At 42.3% G+C, this 22851-nt stretch overlaps 1 protein-coding gene across 1 annotated transcript; it reads left to right on the top strand.

The window, feature by feature from the left end:
• Nucleotides 1-1108: 1108 nt before the first annotated feature.
• Nucleotides 1109-21211, top strand: LOC147416300 (C-type lectin domain family 5 member A-like). Its single transcript, XM_086465627.1, has 8 exons — nucleotides 1109-1190; nucleotides 3045-3113; nucleotides 7725-7814; nucleotides 14003-14059; nucleotides 18987-19067; nucleotides 19157-19299; nucleotides 19962-20071; nucleotides 20638-21211. Exons 1-8 carry the CDS (start codon nucleotides 1109-1111, stop codon nucleotides 20783-20785), a joined length of 780 nt encoding a protein of 259 aa, XP_086321753.1. The 3' UTR covers nucleotides 20786-21211.
• Nucleotides 21212-22851: the final 1640 nt, after the last annotated feature.

Raw genomic sequence — 22851 nt, 5'->3', positions numbered from 1 at the left:
TCTCACTCATCCCACTGAAGGGGGGAGTGAGCAGCTGCATGGAGCTTACTTTCTGGCTGGGGTTAAACCATGACAGGCCCAGAGCTGCACACAGTACTTAAGGTGACACAACCACCCCATGCAGCACTACAGGCTTGGGGTAGTGTGGCTGGAAAGCTGCCAGGCTGAAAAGGACCTGGGGGTGCTGATTGACAGCTGGCTGAACATGAGCCAGCAGTCTGCCCAGATGGCCAAGAAGGCCAACAGCATCCTGGCCTGTATCAGAAATAGTGCGGCCAGCAGGAGTAGGGAAGTTATCATGCCCCTGTACTCGGCACTGGTGAGGTCACACCTCGAATACTGTGTTCAGTTTTGGGTGCCTCACTACAAGAAGGACATTGAGGTGCTGGAGCATGTCCAGAAAGGGGCAATGAAGCTGGTGAAGGGCCTGGAGTACAAGTCTTATGAGGAGTGGCTGAGGGAACTGGGGTTGTTTAGTCTAGAGAAGAGGAGGCTGAGGGGAGACCTTATTGCTCTCTACAACTACCTGAAAGGAGGCTGTAGTGAGGTGGGGGTCGGTCTCTTCTCCCAAGTAACTAGTGATAGCACGAGAGGAAATGGCCTCAAGTTGCAGCAGGAGAGGTTTAGACAGGAGACTAGGAAAATTTTCTTTGCTGAAAGAGTGGTCAAGCATTGGAACAGGCTGCCCAGGGAAGTGGTGGAGTCACTGTCCCTGCAGGTGTTCAGAAAACATGTAGATGTGGTGCTTTGGGACATGGTTTATTTGGCGTGTTGGTGGTGGTTTGATGATCAGACTTGATGATCTTAGATGTTTTTTCCAACCTTAAAAAAAAAATTAAAAAAATAATTGGCAACTCACAATACTACTAATGCCAGAACCACTTCTCGACAAAGCTGACCACATTGAGCCCCCAACCTTACATGTAACACACAACTGTCAAAAGATCAAATTGATATAGGCTTCTGTTCTCATAATCTCTGTATGAGAGAAAGAAAAAAGAACTTCCTCCTGAAGGCTAGAGTGGGGAGGGAACTATGAGTCATTCTCAGTCCAGAGTGCAATTTTAAAAACAGCAGTGAGAGGAAAAAGGGAGAAGGGGGAGCAAGAATGTCAGAAAATCTCATTTACGCTGACTTGAACCTGATTGAATCAACCAGACCCAGACTACAAAAGGTCACTGACATCCAAGGTAGGTCAAGTGATCTGCACTGAGCTTTCTTTGTATTCTTCAGCCTCCCTCCCCCATATTTTGAAAGAGTGCCATGGATCCCCAGAGTTCCAAAGAGGATGAAGAAAATGTGAGGGGCAGCGCTGTGAAAAATGCACAGGTCGAGTATGCATGTAGATTTTTAGCCAAAAGAAGGGGGATTGTTATAAGGTCTGCTTTTCATTTGTTAAGGTGCAAGTGTGACAGAGAGTTTCTTACATGTTATTAAGAGTAGTTTCTATCAATTTAGCAGATTATTCCACAGTTGAAGATCAATTGGTCCTGATCCAGGTGTGTTCTCACACAGCAGACTGATTCCTGCAGCAAACCCATCAGGAGTGCCTAATATTTCTGTTGTTTGAAGCAGTCTAGTGTGCAACTCATTTCTGCTTGCTGAGCATAGTAGCCATTGCTTCAGGGTTTTTTCCTCCTGGCTTTGTCTGCACAAACTACTTCTTTAATAAATCAAGCATAAAAATGTTTCATGGACAAATCTAATTTCATTAAGTATAAATGACTTTGCAGAATCCTAACCTAAAATTTATCTTTCTTTAATGCGCTAAGAATTATTGTATAAACTTTTGCACTGGTTTTGCTACATCTGCATAAAATTGTATCCTAAAATAACAGACTTCATACACTGTGTTACATTTTCTTTTTTCTTCCCTTTATTTTTAACCTTACTATCTGTTTGACATGAATAGCAGTTTTTATTTCTTGCCATCCTGTGCTTGTCTTTTGCATGAAGTGTGATCCCTTGGCATTTATTTTCAGGTGGCTGCAGTTTCTAATGCCCCAAGAAACAGTGTTTTTTCACTCTTTCAACAGATTACTTCATGGCTAAATCAACAGGCACCCACACACGCCACCCAATTAAAAGTTCCATTTCCCTTGTAATTTAGTCCGTGTACTCCTACTTACAGTTTTTATACTGTTTTAATAGCACTTTTATATTTCTTTGCTTGTGTTTTTCTGGAAAACCCCTATCACTTCTTTTCTTCCATGTGTTCATTTAATTTATGCACAGTATTTCCCAGTGATTATGCATATCTTACAGTATAGTGCTCAAACACTGGCTTCTGCCTTCTTTTCTTTTTCCTCCAGTTTGCTATTTTCTCTTTGACAGTGGATTCCCTAGATCAAATGCAGTGTTCACAAAGGAATGAAATTAATTCCATAAGCCAGAAGAATGCACTTAAACTCGTAGAAGACATTAACTCTGTATACTGATAGAAAAAAAGTGGCTCAGTGCTACCTATCAGGATGACTTTGAATGTTTTATAAAATTGCAACATCATATTTCTTACTTTCTACTCCCTTTTTATGTGCCCCTGCCCTTCCTTCCTTCCCCACATGCTTTCTTCCACACTCGTTTGTATTTATTATCTGCAGATGTTAGAATAGTTTTCACTTTTCTCACCATCTCATCATTAACTACTAACCCCTTTAAATTCAGCATGATCTGCAGTTTTCAGGTTTGCTTTGACATCGTAGCCATTCTCACCACTAACATATGGATATGAACTGACTAAAAGACAATCAGACAACCTTAGGGTTTTTTTCCCACTCCTGTTTAGATTTAAAATGCACGTGCAAGTGCCCAAGTCTCCTCTGTTATTGTCTGTGCTGAAGACAAACTGGATCTTTTTCTGCCTATAGCAAGTCCTCTAGGGTGTGAACGCACTGGACAAAAATACTATTTGGGCAGAGTTAAACACAGTCACATAAATCAGTTGCTGTCACGTGTTTAGCATTTCTCATAATTTCAGTCTTTTTTCTTCCATTTAAGTTGTTTCTCAACTTCCTCTGTTCTCTGTTACTTTTGCTTGGTTTTAGGTTCTACATACGCAGAAGTGAAAGTGCAATCCCTAGAAACAAATGCTGCAGCTAGCTACACATCGTCCGGTGAGTCTTTAGATGTCTGCTAAATTGAGATGTATTTAAACAATGAGAAGAGAAAAGGCTGTTCCTTATTTTCTAAAAATGCAGTGATATAAAACTGCATGGGAGACAGGAAGATAGAGTTATCTGCTTTACATAGCCAGAGCCGGGGTCAGTTAGTTGATGTGTTGCATTACACGCAACTAAACACTTGTTGGTTTCACTGGTATAGGAACATAAGGATATTTTGGGCCAGACCAAGAAGCCACCTGGCCCAGCCTCCTGTCTCCAACAGGAGGCATAAGTGAACAACTAGAAATTAGTAAAAAGAGGGTAGGCATATATGATACCTTCCTGTAGTACTTTCACACACAGACATCTACTCAGGGACTTCCTGAGACAGATGTATCTCTATTTACATACTCTCAGTGGATTACTCTTGTACAAACTTGCCCAATCTCCCCTTGGTTCTATACGCAGCCCTGATTTCTGTAACACCCTTTGATGAGTGGATCCACAGTTCTTTTTAACATCACGCCAAGAACCAGCTGTATTTTTTTTACTCTGAACAGGCCTCCTATCAGTTTCAGCTGATGTTCCCTGAAAGAGAGAGTAAGCAGCAAACACTATCCAAGGTCTCCATGACACTCAGGATTTTATATATCTGACATAGTTTCTTCTTAGTCATCTCTTTTCCATAGTGCAGAACCCTAATCTACACCATCATTTACTGCTTCCCTTCTCTGAACCTTTTCCTACGTGTTTTTTGAAATAGGGGTAGTAGAACTGCATGCACCATTGAAGGTAGAGGCAAATAAAGGATTTATAAAACCATGTGGCAGACAAAGCATCCCTGATTTTTGTTCATTTTTCTTCTGAATAATTCCTAATGCATGAGGGTTTAGAGTCTTCATCCTAGGAGGTATTTAAAACATGACTGTGCATGATCCTGGACAACCTGCTTTAGCCGACATTGCTTGAACAAGGAAGTTGGACTTGGTGATCTGAAAAGGTCACTTCCAACCTAAATGATTTGGTGAATGCTTGGTCAGGATAGCAGACAGGTCTCCTCTAGAAATTTTTTTTTTATTATTTTTAACTCACACTAGATCTGTCACTTTCTAGTCCCCAGATGCAAAGATCACTTTAAGAGTGGAATTATAAAATGGCATTAGTAATCCAGCTATCTCAACACTTAATGTCTCTTGGAATATGTTAGTATGTCCATTTTTTTTATTTGGGCCATACATCTTCCAGTTCATGTGGCTCCTCACAAGGAACTGCCCCGAAATGGAAAATCTACCCAGTTCTTACTCAGTTAATCCTGACAGAAGGGAATAATTTAGCCTCTCTATTATGACCTTATCTTCTGAATGCTTCCTGGATAGGCTACCATCCACTGGCCTACAGATCTCCAGCAACGTACCTTCTCTTGATGTGTTTGAATGCACAATGTGTTTGAAACACGTGTTCAAAACCATGTTTGAAGTCTTTTCCTTCTGAAGTTCTTTTCTGTCTAATTATTTTTTCTTATATATATTTGATCTCCCAGGGTCTGTGATACTTTCTATTTTCTTCATTTAATGTCTACAGCTATGGAAATTCAAATATCTGCTTCTAATAGCTGTGTCAACTTTCTTTTGCCTGTTCCCAGATCACTCTTAGTAGGTACCTTGTATTGGCCATGTGTTGCCAGGATGCTGTCCTTCAATAATACATGCTCTGCCTGTAGGGATTTCATTCTCTCTTAGCAGCCCTTTTCAGCTTGTTTTTAACAAGAACACTCTCCTTCCTCCAGTTCCCCTCTTTTACCCATTATCACTCTATTTTTCCTTATGTAGTCTAGTATCATGAGACTCTCTTCCTTTTAACTGCTTCCTCATGTTTGTAGCATATTTGGATACTGTTCAGTTACCTAATCACAGGTGTCCAGAGCCATCTGGGAAGCATCAGGACATTTGGTCTGGCTTCAGTATGCAAATGTGGAAGGCCACAGAATTTTGGAAGTCCTGTGTAGCATCTTCCAGATCTGTGCAGTTATCTGGTACCTGAGGGTATCTCAGATGACAGAAGCCACTCATTTTCAGGTACTTGACATCCGAGTATTTTAGCCTAGGATGGGACATTCCAAGTCTTCCCATCTAATTTTTCAGTCTTCTAGTATATGTGTAGAAGCAGGGGTGCCATAGCTGTTGTTTGCTTCTTAACGTTTTGTTTAAATGACATGTTTGCATTTTCTGCCTGACTGTTTCTACATTCTGATCTTTCCTTTTCCTTCCTAGTTTGAAGTCATAAATAATGCTAATATCACCCTAAACTGCTCTGTAGCTCGTGACACCTTTCCTTTCCTCATTTTAAGTTACAACTTTCAGTCCCTGCCAGCTTGCTCTTATTAATTTTAAAAGTTACTTAAAACCTGGATGTCATGCCCAGCAGCTTGACTCCCTTATAGTTAAGATGAAATCTATTCCCCCAGAGTGTTTGGACACTGCACCAGATGTGTCCCAAATTCCTGAAGAATCAGAAATCTGTATCCTTACCCCATCTTCTCAGCCAGGTGCTAAAATGCTACCTTTTCACTTCCCCCTCCAGTCTGCATAGGGTATTGAGACCATTTCTGGAATTGCTACCCTAGGATTCCTGGTCACCAACTTCCTTCCTACAAACTTCCGTTTTGCCACTAAAACTTCTCACTAGCCTTCCCAGTCTTGTTGGTAACCACATGGACTAATGTATCAGTAGATAGTTTGCACCTATCAAATAGATTTGTTGATTAGTGCAATCAACATGTTTTCAGGGTGCAACCATTTCCTGACCAAACCTCCTCAGGCAGAAAACCTGACAGCACAGACTTCTTAAGTGCCTTCTTCTTTCAAAGACTGGTTTAAAATCAGTCTAGTTTAATACTATAGTAACCATGACAGCTTCTTAGTATTTCAGTAATTCAGATAGTAATGCACAAGTAGGCATAAAAATGAGGTTACCAGACAGACCAGACTACGTATTGACTTCAGCTAGGATAAAGATTCAGGATGGCTTCCTCATTTATCTAAAACTATTTACTTTACAGAGCAGGGGTAATAGCAGCAAAAACCTGAATTTGTTTTTCAGATCCTAGTCGTCATGCAGGCACCATAAACTTCAAAGATAGCAGAAGGGGTAAGTAAATACTCTAGCAGATATGTGAAGCAGGAGGAGGTGGAAAGCTCTCCTTTACTCTTCAGTGCCTGATGAGTCCAGTCAGTCACTGAACATATTATTTGTCCCCTCTTGGACCTGCTTGTGCTCTACAGCACCCAGCCAGTACCCACTGAGTTGGCAGACTAATGAATATTGCATGGATGTCCTTGAATTAAATCCTGAACAAAAGTCCACAAACAATAGTCAAAACAGAAAGAGGAGACAGTTCAACTCCTCTGAAAATCTTGCTTCACTGAGGAGTATAACATGGCAGGACCTTTATCTGATAGGTGATTGGGTTTTGCTTTCATAGTATTTTGAGAGGACAGATAACGATGCCAGGGAGCACTTAACTACTATCAAGTGCAGCAGAATTGTCACGGGTTAGAGCCGGGCTGGCCACTAACGAATGACAGACGCTCTCTATTAACCCCTCTCCCCTCCTGGAAGGGGAAGGGAGAGAGAACAAGGGAGAGAGACTTACCGGTTGGAAAAGAAAACTAAAACAGCTTTAATGAAACAATAACAATGAAAGAAAAGATAAATAATATTGCTAAGAAAATAATAAAATTCATACATATATACATGAAACCAGTACGAACACCTCCCACCCCACCCCCCCACACCCGATGACAATACCTCACCACTGATGCTGCAGGGCTGGCACTGGGGCAGTCCCAGGCTGGATTTGGCAGCAGACAGGAACCAGATGCAGGAGCTGGACTCAGGCACTGGATTCAGGAATGCACGGATCAGGATCAAAGACAGAACAGAGTCTTCCTCGGATGTCGGCCATCGAAGAAGAGAGCTTGACCTTCGTGATCACTCACCTTTATACTGAATATGATGTATATGGGATGGAATAGTTAGTTGGTCAGTTTTGGGTCACCTGTCCAGTTCAGTCCTCCCTGCAGGTGTGACCTTTCACTTCATTACGACTCTTTTTCACTTCTGAGACCCCAACATGGGGTGCAGGATTTAACAGTGACCTTGGTTGCTATAGGAGCAAGTACAAGCAAAAGCCTCTCTGCATACCATTCTGTGGTACCAACTATAAACATCAGGCATTACCACCGCTAGAAGCAGTCGCTGTCTGGAAAAACATGCTGCTGTTTTTCAGAAAGTGCAGTTATTTAGAAGATATTTAACTGAAAAGTAAAATCACTGAACAGAATTAGTTGTGGTTTAGCTCAACTTTAACAAAATTTGTTAGAATTTAACAAAGTTTTCTAGGCAATGGCAGAAGGGTTCAGGTTGAGTGTCTGTGATGCGAAAAAAATGTGTCCACAGTGCATGTATCACAAGAACAAATATCTCAAGGAACAGCACTGAAGGGCTTTGCCTAACTTGAAAGAGTTGTCTCAGTGTGAGCCTGAAAAGGGCATCTTTGAATGAAGACGAAGGGTTCCTTTTCCAGTTGTTCCTCTAATCTTTATTTTTTCTGTCTATCTGTAGGCAAAAGCTGTTGCTCCAGAACATGTGTCGCTGTATTGGTTGCTGTGATAATCCTCCTACTGGTCTTAGCGATGTGTCTGATATTCATGTGTAAGTCCTGCTAAAAATGTAATACCTGCAATTAATTTGTGACTCTTACTCACTGACTGACATCTAAGTCATGACATCCAAAATAAGTAGCAACAGAAGGCTAGTTTGAAGGCATAGGACAGTAGTTTTTAAAAGCCAACCGTGGCCTTAAGAGGAAATCCATAAAAGAGTCAAGTGGTTTGAAAGTTTAAAATTCCAAAAGAAAAAAAGCCAGAACCCAGTTAAAAATCTGACAATGTTCAAGAAATAAATTATATATTGCACAAATGTTTGGAGAAACAAGTCAAGATATGATTGCTATCCATGAGAATATTTCAAGGCTATGATCTTGTATCATGTCAGCAAGATGTCCATAACACCAAAAATCTTTAAATAAATATGTATAAAAGCTCATTTGAAAGAGGTAGCTAAGTCACAACTCAAAGGAATTTGTTTCCACCTTACTTGAATAAAAGCCTCATACTGTGTCTTTTTGCATATATATCACTGAGTTCATAATAATCTTTGAACTACATAAAAAGGATACATTATTTGTTTTTTAGAAAGAAAGCACTCTTACCTCCATTAGAAAAAAAAAAATAAAAATTTAATAGAGTTATGTGGTACTTTCCTCTGAATATTTTCAAGGAATCTTTTTTAAATTTCATATTTGTTGTTTCATTTCATCCTTTCATAGTTGGGCAAGCTTAAAAGGTTTTCACTATCTATCACACTGAAGTCCCAGAGTTTGGCACCTACTCAGAGGTGCACATGGAGAAACTCTTTGTGAAGACATGCCATAACCTTTGATCCATGGAACCTAAAAAATAGGTTGGGGGAGCTAATTGATTTTTTTTTTTCCAAGGCATAGAGTAAAGGACAGATGTCTGATAGTGCTCTGACCTTTGTAGAAGTACAATAGCACAGAAAGGGCATAAAACCCCCAAACAAAACCACAAAACAAGGTGAAATTCCCAGCATTAAATAGAGCTTTACATCATCAGTTGAATGAGGCATCATTAGAGTTTCATTCAGATCTGGCTTCAGTTATAGTTACTTCGTTGGATTCAGCACTATCTCAGTGAACTGAAAAAAATACTCCTGAGAAACCTGAGATCTCGATCAAACTTGAGAAACAAAATCAAATTAGCTTTTCATTTTAGCAGCATACACAGAATCACAGAATCACAGAATCACAAAATCACAAAATCACAGAACACAGAATGGTAGGATTTGGAAAGGACCTCTGGAGATCATCTAGTCCAACCCCCTGCTAAAGCAGGTTCACCTAGAGCAGGTGGCACAGGACTGCATCCAGGCAGGTTTTGAATGTCTCCAGAGAAGGAGACTCCACAATCTCCCTGGGCAGCCTGTTCCAGTGCTCTGTCAGCCTCAATGTAAAGAAGTTTTTCCTCATGTTGAGGCAGAACTTCCAGTGCTCCAGTTTGTGGCTGTTACCCCTTGTCCTGTCACTGGGCACCACTGAAATGCGCCTGGCCCCATCCTCTTGACACCCACCCTTGTACTCCAAATGAAAACTGTTGCCATTTTGACTGGTCTAAGTTGTAATTTTATAGGAGTTTTCCACGTGGTTTTGTTTTGCCGAGTATACTGTTGTTAACAAACAGCCTGTTTAAACAAACTAAACTGTCACCTCTTGATATTGCTGTATCATAAAAGAGCTCTGCAGGCCAGAAGGCATTTTCCATTTCTGTTCATGAAAATGACAAGAATTTTACTCAGGGGAACTTGACGAGAAATTTTTATGATTTTTATAATAGTGTCATATTATATTCTTTTTTCTTGGGAGAAAATTTACCTGCTTGTAAGTAAAATATTGGCCTTGCAGTTCATGAGCTGGTCTTCCAAGAACAGGAAGGTTTGACTTTGTTTCAAATGCTCCTTCATATGAATTAAATTTTGCCCTTTTCTGAAACCAGGAGCTGATATCCAGCCTCAAGATATATGCATATAAAAGCATATATGCATGAAAACCAAACAATTTCAAACTGATTTTTCTTGGTTTGTTTTTTTCTGCCTTGTTGCTCCAGGGATTCAGTAAAAGGCAAAGAGAGCCTTAGTGTTCCAAATTAGCCTATGACTGAAGCGTGATAAACTTGTGTTGTTGCTCCAATTAGAAAATAACACATTGTTGCATTGTTTTTTGTTTCATTGCTTTTGAACTATTTTCAGTAATGCTGCTGTCTGAATCTCTCAGGCAGAATTCAGAGTTAAAGGTGACAATATTCCAGAAGAAAATTTTGACTCACCATTTATGTGTTGTAAATTGATTTCCACCCAGTAGGAGAATCAATAAGAGTGGTGTTCATTTTTGTAATGCATACCAGTATGCATTCATTTCTAATTTTTCACAGAAGTAAATGCTTTAAAATTATGTTAGGTAGTTTTAGCACCAGAATTTGGTACTATTATATACTAAGGACTTCACAGTATCTTTACAAGAGTACTTCAAGCTTCCACCCACAGGCTCAAGCTATATGCAAAACCCAGCTTCTTCATCTTCTAAAATGAAATGGCCCTGATATTTGTTCGTACCCTGGTTTTGAGAACTTTTCCTGAAGAATAAATTCTGTTTCCCCCTCTTCCAAACATGTGGCTGCTTCTTCAGCTTCTCAGTCCTCAGCTTTAACTTCATTATTTCCACCACGATTATCTGTTTTAATATTCTATCATATATCATGTGTATCTCTGTATACAGATTTAGATGTAATTCTATATACCAGAGCTTTAAGAACCTTTGTTTTCAAATGTTCAGACATACATCTTTCCTTGTTTGGTTGGTTTTTTAATAGCGATATCTAAGACTCAACTTCACCTGCGCCAATATATTGGGAGTTAATCCCTAAAAGCAACAGGTAAATCATACAATTTAATCACTACAAAATTAGACTTCTATTGATCAACTTTGATCTTTGAATTGTAAATGTAAAAACAGTATTATACATTGCCAGCTATACATTTAGGTGGTACAGTGAAACTTTTTTTTCCACAACTCCAGAAGTCTAGTTCTTGTTTGCTATCAGGAAAGAAATATAGATTAGTAGGATGTCGTAGGTAGTGTGGTTTTGAAGTCTGTAGTGGCTTTTACAATTCATACTTCAGCAATTTGTAAAAGAGTAGCTCGACAACAGTTTTGCACCAGGAGATGCCAGCTCATTACAATCCCAGCAAAAAGAAGGCACTCAGACTTTGTAAGGGATTATTTAAAATGCTCTTTATTAGAGCTAATGTTATAAAGAAAGAGAGGACAGCATAGAAAATCCTAGGTCCCTTCAGATGCCGGTAATCCTGAGGAAAATTTACAGAACAGAGGAACTTGGTCCAGTGGCTCTGTTTTCTGGGAAAGGAAGTATAACCATTTCGCAAAATAATACTGTTATTTCATACTTCCTTTCATCACTCACTGTCTAGCTTTAGGAGGACCTTTATAGAAGGACCTGATTAATACTTGGTGCTATCACTGAGATTCAGTTGTCAGTACTCTAGTTTGGAGTCTCTGGTGGTCCTCGAAATTCTTCTGGACATTTTTGGCAGTAAGTTTTGTGAAACCTTGATGGTCTATAGAGAGAACTGAAACAAGATACATGGGGAGAACTGATATGTTGTATAAGACAAGCGTATACATGTTAGTTATTCCAATGTTAAGTATGCTACTCAATCATTTAAGGTAGTAGTTGAGGGGATATTTCAGCCATTAGGGGTATTTGTAGTTGGCAGACAAAAAAAAAATTCTATATTCTCTTTATGATCATCATAGGGCTAAAGGATACTTCATTTAGGCTATGAAGAACTCTGTGAGATGGAGTTGACAGAAAAACTCCCCACATGTTAAAGGCTGGTCAGGTTGTTTCTCACAACAGGCAAAAGTGGGCCTAGGGAAAGTTATTCCCTTTCCTGAAAACTTTTGCCTTGCCAGTATTTTTTGTTTCTTGAGGAAATAATTAAATTCTGCAGCATTCTCTGAAAAATGAATATCTTATTGGAATAAGATATTCAGTCAAGGTACAAATCTTCCTCAGGTTTTTTGTCAACAAAAATTTGGCTACAGAAAATGTACTGGAAGAAGACATGCTACATTTATGAGAAAATAACCTGGTTTTGCCAGAGGTGAGTACAAGACAAAAATGGATTGTCTGTAACAGAGCTGCTCATCTCTCAAACTCAAGTTACTTCTTGTCAGCATAGTTATGACTACATTGTGGGGGGCTGTACCCCTTCCAAGGTATCATTCCTACTGCGCTATAGGTTGTTGCATCTGTAAGGATCCATAGGTACTAGGGAAGTGGATCTACCTCAAGGAAAGTAAGAGCTCAGGATTGCCACCTTCCTTGTTGATAGTTGCAGTTTGGATGTGTTGAGCTAGTAATCCATCCTTTCACTACCAGTTTTTGATGTCCAGGTGAGGTTGGGTGTTACCTAATCTAGCGGCCACTCCACTTCTTTTCCCTCATCTTATTTTTGAGTTTACTGCTTGTAAACAAAGTTCTTCCATTAATATTCTTTTTTATTTCTTCGTGCTGCCATTCAGCAAGATCTGGACAGGCTGGAGAGCTGGGTGGGGAGGAACCTAATGAAGTTCAATAAGGGCAAGTGTAGGGTCCTGCACTTGGGGAGGAATAACTCCACACACCAGTTCAGGCTCGGGGTTGACCTGCTAGAGAGCAGCGCTGTGGAGAAGGACCTGGGAGTTCTGGTGGACAGAAAGTTGACCATGAGCCAGCAATGTGCCCTTGTGGCCAAGAAGGCTAATGGTATCCTGGGGTGCATTAAGAAGAGCGTGGCCAGCAGGTCGAGGGAGGTTATCCTCCCCCTCTACTCCGCCCTGGTGAGGCCAATCTGGAGTTCAAAGGAACAGGGAACTACTGGAGAGAGTCCAGCGGAGGTCTACGAAGATGATTAGGGAACTGGAGCATCTCTCCTACAAGGACGGATGAGAGACCTGGGGCTCTTTAGCTCGGAGAGAAGGCTGAGAGGGGATCTTACCAATGCTTATAAATATCTAAAGGATGAGTGTCAAGAGGATGAGGCCAGACTATTTTCAGTGGTGCCTAGTGACAGGATAAGAGGCAATGGGCACAAACTGAAGCACAGGAAGTTCCGTCTGAATGTGAGGAAAAACTTTTTTACTCTGAGGGTGACAGAGCACTGGAACAGGCTACCCAGGGATGTTGTGCAGTCTCCTTCCCAGGAGACAGTCAAAACCCACCTGGATGAGACCCTGTGTAACCTGCTCTAGGTGAACCTGCTTTAGCAGGGGGGTTGGACTACATGATCTCCAAAGGTTCCTTCCAACCCCTACTATTCTGTGATTCTGTGATTTTGTGATCCCTGAACTCCATGCTTTCAATAGGACACAAACTCTTGAGGGAGTTTCTAAACTGATAAAATCAAAGCCCCGAGAAAACATGAAAAATACACAAAATCACAGGAGCTTCTTTAGTAAACTAAGTACAAATCTAGTTCAACTGAGGCCTCATCTACTTTCTTCACCCTCTCAAAACTCTTTTTCCTTCTTGTCTGTGATAAATCCATGCAGTTTAGCTAGTCATCAGACAAGAAATATAAATTTGTAAGCCTCCCTCCACAGTCTATTTTTCTGGGAGTTGGAAGCCTCCTATGGAGCACAAATCCCCCACAGCCACTGCATCAGAAGAAGGACAAAGACCAAGTCTATTTCAGACTGTATATCTGCTTTAAAACCAAAAATGCACACTGTTGTGTCATTTTGGTGCAGCGAAGCAACACTGTTAGACCAGCTTCCAGCTGGGGCACAGGCGTGCTCTGCCTGAACATCTCGCCCCAGTTGTTTGGGGTAGGAGCAGACAGTGACCTCAGTTCCAAGCTGTGTGGGAGCATGCTTAACCAAGAACAGGTTGGCTTGAGCACTGATGTCTCAAAGACAGCTCTTACTTCTTACTGCTATAGTTACACATATACTGTACACCACTGTACACCACATTTACTGCCACTCTGAACATATACAGAGCATTTTTTGTTAAGTTCCAGAGTTAGGCTCTTTGGAAATCTGCTCCATAATATGGTACTACAGTTTGGGTTTTTTTTCAATGGAGGAGCAAAAAGGTGAGGATTGGCATTCTTTGTGGGGTGATGGTGGGAGTCAAAGAGCTCTGACAGTCTATGGTAAAATGGTCAGCCATTCAAAGCAGAAATTGTATTCTTATTTCCAGACTATCCAGCTGCAAGCAACCCACCTGACCCAAATGCTGTCAATGAAGAGGCACTAGGTAGGTTATCCTCTGTCATTCAAAATACAGTTTCCAGAAGCCTGTTAGATTGCCTTTTAAGGGGGGGGGGGGGGGGCGGGGGGATAAAGCGTGTCTAGATCTTGTTCAGAAGCAAAACAAAGAAAAACTCTGACATCTCAGGAATAAACAAACTTACCCTGTACATTCATGGGAAGAGCTCTCAAGGACAGAGACTTTTCACATTTTCATCTTTTTTTAAAGTAGTGCTTGGTCAGCACTACATTACTGTTTCAGAGGGAAGAACTGATCACTCGTTCATGTTAGTGCAGAGAAGCCCATGGTGTGGGATAATTACTGGAGGTGACTTGGAAATTAAACTTATATTAAAGATACAGAATTGTTCACACATTAAGGAAAGACACAGAACACAGTGCAGTGGATACGCAAGGAATCCATTCCACAGAAGTTCCCTAGGCAGCCTTGGGTGTTGGCAACATCTGGGGAGTTTGATATGCTTACTCTAAGAGAAAACAGCACAGAGGGTGGAGTGGAGTGAAATCACTGCAGCCAGCTCTGTGATACCACTGCCAGGATGGGAACTTGATGGTATCATGGAACTGTTAAGCTGCATAGTTGCTAGCCTGGGCCAACACTTTGTCATTTTTTTGACAAAATACCATCCTTTGGTTGAACTTTGCTCATTATAATCTCATTATAATACCAAAACACACCTCTATTCCAAAAGCTACCCGGCTTCAAGGTGTGACCACCCCTCACTGAGCCTGCGCCCTGAATTTCTTTAGTCTCTACCTTTAAAAGCAAAGTGAGAGAATTTTACACCAATCGTAATAAAGAGTCACTCAAGCTCCACCTGAAAGGTAAAAAATAGTATAAAAATAGCTTAAGAGAGAAGGACATTAGGGAAGGCACCATCAATGATGGTGTCTTAGCAGAGCTCGTTGAGAGAGCTTTCAACTACATTTGAAAGGGGATGGGGATGTATCTGGGCCTGCCAGAGAGGCACCTGGGGATAGTAGCTTAGTAGTAGTGGGGCAACATACTAGTATTTCTGAGTACCAAAAGGCCTACCACCCCTCGAGGGTGAAATCTGTATGCTCAACTCCCTTCCTGAAATGCTTATACACCAAGGCAGCCAGCACGGGGAATAAACAGGGAGAGCTGTGTGCAGTCGAAGGGCTGTGATATCATTGTGATTACTGAGACATGGTGGGACAGCTCACAAGACTGGAATGCTGTCATGGATGGCTATGTACTCTTTGGGAAAGACAGGACAACTAGGCAAGGTGACGGAGTTGCTCTTTATGTGAGAGAGCACCTGGAGTGTATTGAGCTCTACCTAGCGGGGGGGGATGATGAGCGAGTTGAGAGTTTATGGGTAAGAACCAGGGGGCAGGCTAAGATGGCAGACATTGTTGTGGGTGTTTACTATAGGCCACCTGATCAGAATGAGGAGGCAGATGAAGCCTTCTACAGACAGCTGGAAGCAGCCTCACAATCACAGGCCCTCGTCCTTGTGGTGGACTTCAACCACACTGATATTTACTAGGAAAGCTACACAGCCAAGCACCCACAGTCCAAGAGGTTCCTGAAAAACATTGATGATAACTTTTTGACTCAGATGGTGGAGGATCCAATGAGGAGAGGCGCACTGCTGGACCTCATACTAACAAATAAAGAAGGACTGAAGTTTGGGGGTAGCCTTGGCTGTAGTGACCACAAGATGGTGGAGCTCAGGATTCTGTGTGGAAGAAGCAGGGCAATCAGTAGGATAGCAACCCTGGACTTCAAGAGAGCTAACCTTAGCAACTTGAGAGACCTTCTGGGAGGTGTCCCATGGGCTAGGGTTCTAGAAGGTAGGGGGGCCCAAGAAAGCTGGTTGCTATTCAAGCACCACTTCCTCCAAGCCCAAAACCGATGCACTCCTATGAGGAAGGAAGGGAGCAAAGGAGGCAGAAAGTGTGCTTGGATGAGCAAGGAGCTCCTGGAAATACTCAAAGGGAAGAAGGAAGTTTACAGCATGTGGAAAACAGGACTGGCCACTTGGGAGGAATATAGGAATATTGCAGGAATGCAACGAGGAATGCTAAGACTCATTTGGAATTAAGTCTGGCTAGGACGTCAAAAATAATAAGAAGAGATTCTTCAAGTACATCAGTAGCAAAAGGAAGACCAGGGAAAATGAGGGCCCCCTGCTGAATGAGGCGACTGCCCTGGTGACTGAGGATACACGGAAGAGAGAGTCACTGAATGCCTTCTTTGCTTCAATCTTTACTGCTAAAGCCGGTCCTCAGGAATCCCAGACCTTGGAAGCAGGAGAAGAAATCTGGAGGAAGCAATAGTGCCCCTTGGTTGAGTAGGATTGGGTTAGGGATCTCTTAGCTATACCGGACACTCACAAATCCATCGGCCCCAGTGGGATGCATCCATGAGTGCTGAAGGAGCTGGCAGATGTTATTGCTAAGCTGCTCTCTGTCATCTTTGACTGATCATGGAGGACAGGAGAGGTGCCTGAGGACTGGAGGAAAGTCAATGTCACTCCAGTCTTCAAAAAGGGCAAGAAGGAGGATCCAGGGAACTACAGACCAGTCAGCCTCACCTCCATCCCTGAAAACGTGATGGAACAGCTCATTCTGAATATTATCTCTAAACAGGTGGAGGAAAAGAAGATTATCAGGAGTAGTCAGCATGGTTTCACCAAGGGGAAATCATGCCTGACCAACCTGGTAGCCTGCTATGGTGGCATGACGGGCTGGGTGGATGAGGGGAAAGCAGTGGATGTTGTCTACCTCGACTTTAGCAAAGCTTTTGACACTGTCTCCCACCACATCCCCATAGGTAAGCTTAGGAAGTGTGAGATAAATGAATGGATAGTAAGGTGGATCAGCAATTGTCTGAAGGACAGAGCTCAGAGAATTGTGATCAGTGGTGCTGAGTCTAGTTGGAGGCCTGTGACTAGCAGTGTTCCCCAGGGGTCAGTACTGTGTCTGGTCCTGTTCAACATATTCATCAATGACCTGGATGAAGGGTCAGAATGCACCCTCAGCAAGTTTGCTGATGATACTAAACCGGGAGGAGTGGCTGACACACCAGAAGGCTGTGCTGCCATTCAGCGAGACCTCAACAGGCTAGAGAGCTGGGCGGGGAGAAACCTAATGAAGTTCAGTAAGGGCAAGTGTAGGGTCCTACACCTGGGGAGGAATAACCTCACGCACCAGTTCAGGCTCGGGGTTGACCTGCTAGAGAGCAGCGCTGCAGAGAAGGACCTGGGAGTTCTGGTGGACAGAAAGTTGACCATGAGCCAGCAATGTGCCCTTGTGGCCAAGAAGGCCTATGGTATCCTGGGGTGCATTAAGAAGAGTGTGGTCAGCAGGTCAAGGGAAGTTATTCTCCCCTTCTACTCTGCCCTGGTGAGGCCACATCTGGAGTACTGTGTCCAGCTTTGGGCCCCCCAGTTCAAAAGGAACAGGGAACTACTGGAGAAAATCCAGTGGAGGGCTAAAAAGATGATGAGGGGACTGGAGCATCTCTCCTACAAGGAAAGGCTGAGAGACCTGGGTCTCTTCAGCCTGGAGAAAAAAAGACTGAGAGGGGACCTTATCAACACTTATAAATATCTAAAGGATGGGGCCAGGCTCTTTTCAGTGGTGCCCAGTGACAGGACAAGGGGCAACAGGCACAAACAGGAGCACAGGAAGTTCTGCCTCAACATGAGGAAAAAACTTCTTTACTCTGAGGGTGACAGAGCACTGGAACAGGCTGCCCAGGGAGGTTGTGGAGTCTCCTTCCCGGGAGATATTCAAAACCCACCTGGATGAGATCCTGTGTAACCTGCTCTAGGTGAACCTGCTTTAGCAGGGGGGGTTGGACTAGATGATCTCCAGAGGTTCCTTCCAACCCCTGCCATTCTGTGATTCTGTGATTCTGTGATGATAAGTCACGGACCATCTTAGACTTCTGGGATCAGTCAATGGGCTGAGCCTTTCTTCCCCCCCGCCCACCCATAGGGGCACCTTTGAGTAACACTCAAACACTCATTTACACCAAGTGCTCCTTGAGAGACTCAGAAATCTCTATAGAGTTGCTTTTACAACTTAGCGTGCTTTATAGCCAGGCTGTGTTATTCTTATCTAAACTTTCATGTGCTTTGCAGACAGCGAATTTATCACCAACAATACAAGGAACTTGTGTATCTGTTGCTGCTCCAATAAACTGCACTATCATTAATCTAGCCATGTGAGCTCTTTTGAATGTGAGCACACTCCTACATGTAGCCGTGATAGTTTCATTGAGTGCCGCTAGACTGATAGTGCCAGGACTCCGTAATCATGACAGTTCAATTATCTATCCAGCCGTGTGAGCTGTTTAAGCGCTGCTAGACTGATACTGAACACGACTGGACTCCTAGAGCCAAACTGAGCATCACTCAGAATCTAAGCCCAGCCGCCACCAGACCCTCTGATATCTGAGGACAAGCTGGAAAGCAAGGGGGTTTATTTTCTGCCAAATTCCTTTGCACTTTAATGTGACACATGGCTAGGTGAACAATCCCTTCAGTATCACAGCATCGTAGTCAGCATGGTGGATCAGTGTGTGTGTACTGCTTTTCAAATACTCCTACATTCTTATATCTTAATGAAGTGCAATTCCGTTTTGCTGTTTAGCAGCTGCTGGATAACAAAACTATATCATGCAGTCCCTGTCCCCCTGAATCATATCACCCTTTCCAGGTCCCACTCTGTGTTCCTCCCAGTACCCTGTCTGGCAATGGAGAGAAGTGTTCTTTCTTTCAGCAGCATCACTATTGCCATATTTTGCAGCAGGCAAATAAGACATTTGAAAACTGAAAGCTGCTCTTTGCCCTGACCATTTCTCTTTATCTCTTGAACAAAGATTTGAAAGGCTGAATAATGTTATCTGTGATTCTACTTCTGTGACTCATGCCTAGTGACTCCTGGCCTGGTATTTGCTACAGAGACTGACAGGGGTCCCTGGTGGCCCAGTGAAAATTATAAGCAGGACCGCATAGGTACTTTTCTATCTGTAACTTACTCTCTTAACTTTCTTTTGTAATGGGATCCCTTCATTAGTGTGAACACCTGTTCTTCCCTCCTGCAGGCTGCCCCAAAAACTGGAAAAAAAATGGACAAAAATGCTACTTATTTTTACCAATAGAGAAAAAAAATGACTGGAACACCTCCCGTAAAGCATGTACTGACAGGAATTCAGACCTGGTGATCATTGACAACAAGGAAGAACTGGTGAGATCTAAATTCATAGAGCTGCTTCTAGGGTTGCTTGACCTGTATGACAAAGGCTGATGGGTTACATTTGTGTCTTCTCATGTTAGATGTCTTTGGGGGTCTATAATCTACTGCTAGCCGTATACACCAAGCACCTCTGTATGGTAGCAAACACCTTCACAGTAAGATGCATCTTGGTGCCTGAAGTCTTGCATTTGGAAGCTCCTCTCCCTGTGCATGCTCCCATGGGAAGAAGCAAACTCTCTGCCCAGCTGACTTATGTTTTAAAAGGATTTAGCACACACACCCAAGACCAAGCAAGTTGAACAGACACTTATTTGTGAGAGCCATAGCTTTGACAAAAACTGAAAAGGCTTTCCCTTCACAATCAGAATAGAAAATTGTCTCCAGGTATTAAGTCACACCTGGCTGACTACAATGTATAGCTTTAACGGTATCAAAAGTGCATTATTCTATTTAATCTGTTCCTAAAAACCCCCAGGAAGAGATATGAGATTATATAAAAATGGAATAATTCAGCCTCTGAAGCTGTGGAAAGAGATGGTGTGGCTGGATGCACACTGTTTTTTCTGTGTTGGCTATTTAGCACTAAACTGTCTGTGTACTCTGGTGAAGGAAATGTGATTTTAATGTATTATCATTGTTTGTTCCCTTTCTAGAATTACCTTATCTCACAATCAAAAAGTAATTACTACTTACTTGGTCTTAGATACTCTAAGAGTGAGAACAAGTGGAAGTGGATTAACGACGTGGAACATAGCAAAGTCAAGTAAGCATCACATGACGTTTTACTGGAAACAGTAAAAAGAAAAAAACCACAAACCAAAACCAGAGTTGGTTAGTACAAGCAAGATTAGGGACAGCAATTTGTAGGAACCTCATTCCTTGCGATTCAGGTGACTCAGCACACTCCTGTGATAAGTCAAAGGGAGCCTGCAAGTCACATGGGAATACAGGCATGTCACATCAGTATGGCAAGAGAGGACACAGCGGTAGTTCTGGTGGGGAAGGAGGAATCTGACTAGATGGAGTTCAGTGGGGAAAGAAAGGATATACAAGGCAGGGACAAGAGAGGGTGTGCTATCAGCACCATTGAGTGGAGGCTACCAATGAAGGGGAAGGTCTCTGGATAGGAAAGCATAGCCCATATACTTTTGTTGAGGTCTGGGGAAGAATGGGAGAGAGACTCCAACAAGGCAGCTCCTAATCCCACTGAATAATATAGCTTAGAAGCAAGGACAGGTGCCACTCTGTCTTTCATGGAAGTGATACTGACCACCTTGCACCCAGCTAGGTCAGGAATGCAACTAAAACTGACTTTTTCTCTCTGTTCAGGTTTGATATAAAAGGAAACTTTAATGACTATTTCTGCACTGTCATTGGACATGGCGAAGTACAAACTGCACCTTGTGGTGAATCCTCAACAACACAAAATATGTGTGAAAAAGCTGCAAGTATTTCAAAAAGTCAGAAGGAGAGCTGAAAACAAGAGGTCCAGGCAGGAAAGTCATCCCCAGCTGCCTGTTGGAACGGCGGACGGGACTTGTCTCATTTAGCTGTCTAATAATCTAGTCGAAGGGACTCTTACAGGCTCCCTCTAGACACCTTGCCAAGCTTAGCACATTCTTTTCCAAGATGGGTGTGTGAGACTGGATGGATCCCCTTCTAGAGGAGCATAGATTTTCACACATTAGGAGTCTGGGTGGGTTGCTTATACTAGATACCTGACTTTCAGGCAGCCACTGTTAGGTGATGTGAGTCCAACCTCAGTGATAGGTGTGATCACAAACAGATCCTCTCTCTCATAGACACATGCATATATACCCATACATTTGCAGTCCTGCTTGTGCACAGGGAGACACTTCAAAGCAATGCCATGCACTGATCTTACCTGAAGCCACAAGTGAAAACTAACACATATTTATATTTTGGATCCTGTAGAAAAGTGAAACCATGCTTATTGTCATGTGTCATAGACATGATTGACAGGACAAAGTCAAATGTGTGTGTGTATAAACCTTACTCTGTAAAAGGGTGTCTCTGTTAAAAAGCCACACTGGATACTAGACCCTGTGGGGCTAAAATGTGATTCACCAAAAGGGAAATGATCCTACGCCACAACTCTGTGCATAAAATCAACACTAGTCCTGTGTAGGTCAGGGAAAGTGTATCAGTTTAGACTTAGCCATGCTGGAGAAGGGCACAGGACGAAGAGCATTAGTGACCACCAAAGCCTGGAAAACAGTCACAATAATAGCTCAACTGGACAGAAAATAGTGAAATCAAAACCACAATTACTTGTGAAGAAGCTGTTAAGAAGTATGAGAATGACCTACAGAGCATGATAACACAGCAGACTATCCTGTTTTTCTAGGATAATGATCACAGGAGAAAATCATGCATGAATGCTTTTCCTGCACAGAAAAGTTAGAGCTAACACCAAAACCAGGTGGTGCTAGCAGAGCAGTGACCAGCAAACAGTGAATATTATCAAAGCTCTTCCAACGTGCTTCAGTGGCTCTTGGGACCCTGGGGCTTTTGTAACTCAAGGATTATCATTCTTACCGTCTCCTTTGAGGCAGAATCATTCCTACTTAAAATGGTGCCATTCATGGCTCTCGCCTTCATCCGCAGCGTGGAGAAAGCTCTGTGAATTCTTTCGTGAAGTCATGCTTTCTCATTGGGAAAAAAAAAAAAAAAAAAAAGGTTTTGCTTAATCAGAGAATTTATACTCAGAATGTTGTGGCCAAAGGTAGTGAAAATGGAATCATTCAGCAAAAACTCTTATTCTGACCTGAAAGCACATTTTGATGTCCCTCAGACAAGCAATACTACTTACTGCCCTCATTCATCAAGACTCTTTTGTAACACATTTGTAGTTCTTTCATGGACTTTTAATCACCAAAGAGCAAAGAATGCGTGGCTGTAACAGAATAATCTCAATGGCAGAAACCAGAATCTCTTATTTCAGAAGGAAGCTGTGCCAGAGGGGTTATTTGTTTGTACTCAGTTTACTGGAGGGTGTGGGAGAGCACTCTCTATTGTGTTACAGATGACTGCACTTTGATTTTCATATTCCAGCTGCTGCCCTTTGATCAGGTGGGCTCTACTGAAGGTGAGGGGCAGGGAAATATCTCTTTCCTGGGAGTCACTGGACCTAGGGGGAGTTTACAGTCTTCAGCAAGAGCAGGTCCAAACAGATATGCATCAGAGGTGACAGGAAGGGGGAAGCTGCCCTAGAACCACTGTGGAACTACATGAAGTCCATCAAACCCAGAAAGCCACAGAAAGTCACAGGACTCAGGAGCAAACACTGCTTACAAGGAAATCCCTAACAAAGGATGAGGTTCGATTGAAAGTCATTTATTTATTCAATCTGCCTCTGTGCTTGTTTGTTCACAAAGTTACATTTTTCTGATTTTGTCACCTTAGTTCTTAAATAAAACTTAAGTTTACAGCTTGGGATTCTTTGATTATCTTTTGGCATGCCCACCACAAGGAACAGGTGAAACATTTCACACTCTGACTTGGTCAGGGTCTCATCCCGAT

This window comes from Leptosomus discolor, chromosome 1 (assembly GCF_034619465.1).
Source record: "Leptosomus discolor isolate bLepDis1 chromosome 1, bLepDis1.hap2, whole genome shotgun sequence".
Classification (NCBI taxonomy): Eukaryota; Metazoa; Chordata; class Aves; order Leptosomiformes; family Leptosomidae; genus Leptosomus; species Leptosomus discolor.
The sequence above is the reverse complement of the archived record's forward strand: the minus strand, read 5'-3'. Positions and strand labels throughout refer to the sequence as shown.